We start from the raw sequence: 4712 nt of genomic DNA on the forward strand, positions 1-4712 counted from the left end.
TATCGCTACTCACTCCTTGGTGGAATAGATTTTTCTTTTTGGATTTTTTTTTGGGGGATAAAGAGAAACTTACAACAAATACACTCTAGTTGGTGTACATTAATTAATACATTTAATGAAGGACTAGAATATTCTCACAAGCTACAAGTCAGTGAAATGTATGTTCATGGCTCGTATATATTCTGGTTCTCATCCCCTCAAAAAAAATAAAATAAAAAAAATAATAATAATAAAATAAAATACTACATTAATGTTCCACTTAATCCACATACAACTTCACCTTTATTTTTTCTGCTAAAATGAGTGTTGGATTTCCATGCCAGATAAGGAGCAGAGGTAAAATATAGAACAAAGCAAACGAATGGAAGGGCTGGGAATAACAGAGGTGATGGTGATGATAGAGTGCCTGCAAGTTGTATTGCACACCTTAACCAAAGCTGCTACAAACACTGGGATGAGTGAATTTGTCTTTGTTTTTTACTCCAACGCCCTCTGTTTGTTCTTCCTCCTCCCTACTTGTTCCTTCTTCTATTGCAGGTCAATTTACTCTTTAATTATCACTCTCTTTCTCTTCTTGAATTTTTGAATTTTATGGTTATATTGATTGCTGTCCATCAGAGTGGGGACTTGCCCAACACCCATGTACCGCGTCGTCGGCAAAATGTTTCTTTTTGGCTTGCTCAGGTATATACATACATATATATATATATATAGGACGTGTCTACGGTGCGATCTGTCCATATAAAAATCCACACCAAAATCAAAGTTTAAAAACAAAAAAAAAAAACGTCGGCTTTGATATATCTGTATAACAGCAAAATCGATATTTTTTTTAAATGCATCAGTTTTAATGCAGATTCGCATGCAAACAGACCATACCATAGCAACACTTTCTCCATATATATATATATATATATATGGTTTATTGACTTTTGAAAATCGTATATATGCAAAGTTTACTAAATCTCAATTTGTTTATTGAAATTAAACCATTTGGTATTGCTTCTGGTGTTGTTAATTGTTGAAACCAATTGGCTTAGAAGATTCTGTATAGTTATGCTTCTCAGATACTAAAGCATGTTGGAACAGACCTCAGTTCTCCCACCTTGGCAACAACAATATCTGATCTCACACCAGCTTTTGCCCTCATTATTGCTATCATTTGCGGGTACATATATATATATATATATATATCTATATATATATAATTTTGTTACAATAGGCATCTAACCGCTGTTAAATGTAGATGCCTTAACGTCAGACAACTTATTAATTTATGTATAAAAATATTAGATATTCATGTTATGATGGGAATAGACATCAATTATAGAAAGCCTGAGCATGTATATATATATATATATATAATCAGCAACTTTAGGTTGTGTAATTTTCTCTGTTTTCCTTGATAGAAAACTGCATCAAGCACTATATAGTGTGTAATTTTTTTATGTTTTTTTTGGTACGTTATATATTGTAATATATAATTGTGTTATAGGAAGGAAGACTTGACAAAGAAGAGTAGTCAAGCAAAGAGTGTTGGCACCGTAATTTCAATAGCAGGGGCATTAATTGTGACTTTATCTGAAGGCGTACCTCTTACAAGTGCTTCTCCTCTGCCTAGGAAACTCCTCGATCAGCTTCTTTCCTCAGTTCAATCTAAATGGGTTATTGTTATACTTTTATTGCAGAGCTTTTTCCATGCACTTACTTTTGTAGTGCAGGTAATTAAATAAAATCATATATCTACATGCATAAGACTATGCCTCTTCTTGCGGCACTTATTTAAATGTTTTATATATAATTTAAATTCCTTGGTTTACATATATGTTAATGTATATGAGCTTCAGAGTTGGGTTATGAGGGAGTACTCTAAAGAGCCAATTGCAAACCTGACGGACTACCCCGCGGAGTACCCTGCAGAGCTAATTGCAGACCTAGATGAAACCCTGACGGACTACCCTGCGGAGTACCCTGAAGAGAGGGAGTACCCTGCAGAGCTAATATCAACCCTGAGGGAGTACCTGAGGGAGTACACTGCAGAGCTAATTGCAACCCTGTTTTGTTGTATCTCTATGACCATAATATCTGCAATAGGAGCTCTGATTGCTGAGAGATCAAACCCAGATGCTTGGCAAATCAAGTCTAATATGGAGCTTATTGCAATTGGGTTTAATGTGAGAAAATTGGTTTCCCTCTCCTCATTCCTCTGTTTTAAGAATAATTGATTAACATTGATGTTCTGTTTTATATATATATATATATATATATATTTTATTGGGTAAATAACATTGATGTTCTGTTGATGAATAATGCACAGGCAGTTTTTGCGATAGCGTTTGGAAAAGGTGTTCATTTACGGGCAGTCCGCACGAAGGGTCCCTTATATCGTGCCGCGTTTAAGCCACTTAGAACTGTCATTGCATTCATCTTTGGGATTATTTTTCAGGGGGAAACCGTCTATCTTGGAGGGTGAATATTTTTGGACTTCAAACTCTCTTTCTTTTTTTTTCTTTAATTATAATTGTTTTTTTATATAAATTGACATATTTAATAGTTTAGAATTTTTTTTCTTTTATAGAAAATTTGAATAAAACAATTATAGTTTGATATAGTTGTGTTTTTTAATTTGCATTTTAATATCCACTAATTTAATATATATTTCATTTTAGGTGTTCAAATTTAAAATATTCTAATTTACTACATCATTGATTTTAAATTGTTGTAATTTTCATGGGAACAATCTAGTAGTAATGTCCACTTCTTTTATATATGGAATTCTGGATTAAATTACTTAATGATTCAAAATTAAAAAATAAATACAAAGATTTCAATTGTTGCAGTTGGGTCTAACTGGATTTTTTTGGCTAATGGTGGTTAATGATTTCATCTCACATGACCAATTTTCATTTTTTAATACTTTAGTGGTGAATTAACGTAGATTAGCTAAAAGAAAAAAAAGTTTTTTACATCAACGTCCTATATATAGTTTTAGAATTTTTCAACTTTCTCTATGTAGTATTGAATTAGCACTAGAATCTTTGAAACTTGTACATAATGCAACATTTACCTAAAACAGCACACTATGCTATTTTAGCGAGTAGATTCCCTTCCCTGAGCAAGGGTACAGTCAAACGAAATTTACATTTTAATTAATATACTTTAGCAAATACAAAGTTACGATTCTAAGGTTTTGGAGCTACCGTATGCTAATATGATAAAACAAGGTTAAATTACAAAAATGTGGAAAACTACATAAAACATCAATGCCAAAACCCCTCAAAAAATTGGTTGGTTGGATTGAATTACAACAAATTGAAAGTTGAAGATCTTCTTTAAATGGTAAAGTTATAAACTTGAAGCAAAAGTGCAATTAACCTTGGTTTATAATTCCAATTTTCCATTAATTTCTACAGGGTGATTGGAGGAGCCATTGTAATTGGAGGATTTTTCGCCGTGATTTGCGGTAAAGCCCAAGAAGATGAGGTAGACGAACATGGTCAACAAGACCCCAATGATAACTCATCCTCTCATACACTTTCTCTTCTACAAAACCAAAACACAGCAAAATAGAACTCTCTGCGTATGGCAATTATTGTTATATTGTCAATTTTCTAAGTGAAAAATACATTCATATAAATCTTTGTTTTTTGTAGGACACGGATAAAGCCCAAGAAGATGAGGTAGACGAACATGGTCAACAAGACCCCAATGATAACTCATCCTCTCATACACTTTCTCTTCTACAAAACCAAAACACAGCAAAATAGAACTCTCTGCGTATGGCAATTATTGTTATATTGTCAATTTTCTAAGTGAAAAATACATTCATATAAATCTTTGTTTTTTGTAGGAGGACATGGGTAAAGCCCAAGAAGATGAGGTAGACTAACATGGTCAACAAGACCCCAATGATAACTCATCCTCTCATACACTTTCTCTTCTACAAAACCAAAACACAGCAAAATAGAACTCTCTGCATATGGCAATTATTGTTATATTGTCAATTTTCTAAGTGAAAAATACATTCATATAAATTTTTTTTTTTTTTTTTTGTAGGAGGACATGGGTAAAGCCCAAGAAGATGAGGTAGACGAACATGGTCAACAAGACCCCAATGATAACTCATCCTCTCATACACTTTCTCTTCTACAAAACCAAAACACAGCAAAATAGAACTCTCTGCATATGGCAATTATTGTTATATTGTCAATTTTCTCAGTGAAAAATATATTCATATAAATTTTTGTTTTTTGTAGGAGGACATGCATCAAAGACGTTCACAACTACCTGAGGAAGGATTGGAATCAGTAGATGAGGATATGGAATATGGTCCAAAACCAGCCTCATATTCTCGTAAAAGACAATCGTCACTTGGTACAACTACTTTGCATGAGCGACTATTAAGTTTGAAATACGAATATGACTCATAAAAGTAACAAAGTGAAGAACGGATGTCAATTTTAAAATAAGAATATAACTCATATAGGCAACAAAATGAAAAACGGATGTCAAAATATGAAGAAGATATGAGCCAAATGAGAGAGTTTATATGACAAATTATGGTACAGAACTCTTGCTCTGATGATGGTACATCTTTTTGTTTTCCTCCATCACCTCCACCTCCTCCATCATTTGCTTGTTGACATTTTTATTTATTTATTTTATTGTAGTAGCTTTTGGATTTTATTAACGTGTATGTTCATATTATTTGT

The 4712-nt window shown here is 32.8% G+C and overlaps 1 protein-coding gene across 3 annotated transcripts; it reads left to right on the plus strand.

Moving 5' to 3' along the window:
- Positions 1-262: 262 nt before the first annotated feature.
- Positions 263-4712, plus strand: LOC132800204 (WAT1-related protein At3g28050-like). Of its 3 annotated transcripts, XM_060813316.1 has the most exons (11): positions 263-537; positions 619-684; positions 1055-1168; positions 1496-1721; positions 1848-2174; positions 2318-2469; positions 3414-3483; positions 3654-3680; positions 3851-3880; positions 4057-4086; positions 4257-4711. In XM_060813316.1, the coding sequence occupies exons 1-11, from the start codon at positions 362-364 to the stop codon at positions 4428-4430; spliced, it is 1392 nt and encodes a 463-aa protein (XP_060669299.1). In that variant the 5' UTR covers positions 263-361; the 3' UTR covers positions 4431-4711. The 3 variants fall into 3 exon arrangements, with proteins under 3 accessions (XP_060669299.1, XP_060669300.1, XP_060669301.1); XM_060813317.1 differs by lacking the exon at positions 1055-1168; XM_060813318.1 differs by having other exon boundaries at positions 395-684; positions 1068-1168; positions 4257-4712.

This window comes from Ziziphus jujuba, chromosome 12, assembly GCF_031755915.1.
Source record: "Ziziphus jujuba cultivar Dongzao chromosome 12, ASM3175591v1".
NCBI classification, from domain to species: domain Eukaryota; kingdom Viridiplantae; phylum Streptophyta; class Magnoliopsida; order Rosales; family Rhamnaceae; genus Ziziphus; species Ziziphus jujuba.

What these genes read in the sequence shown, in the direction of transcription:
- LOC132800204 (XM_060813316.1), top strand. Translation starts at nt 362, where the DNA reads ATGGAAGGGCTGGGAATAACAGAGGTGATGGTGATGATAGAGTGCCTG. An exon ending in GTAAAGCCCAAGAAGATGAG is followed by an intron (nt 3,484 to 3,653) that starts GTAGACGAACAT and finishes TGTTTTTTGTAG; the next exon opens with GACACGGATAAAGCCCAAGA. An exon ending in GTAAAGCCCAAGAAGATGAG is followed by an intron (nt 4,087 to 4,256) that starts GTAGACGAACAT and finishes TGTTTTTTGTAG; the next exon opens with GAGGACATGCATCAAAGACG.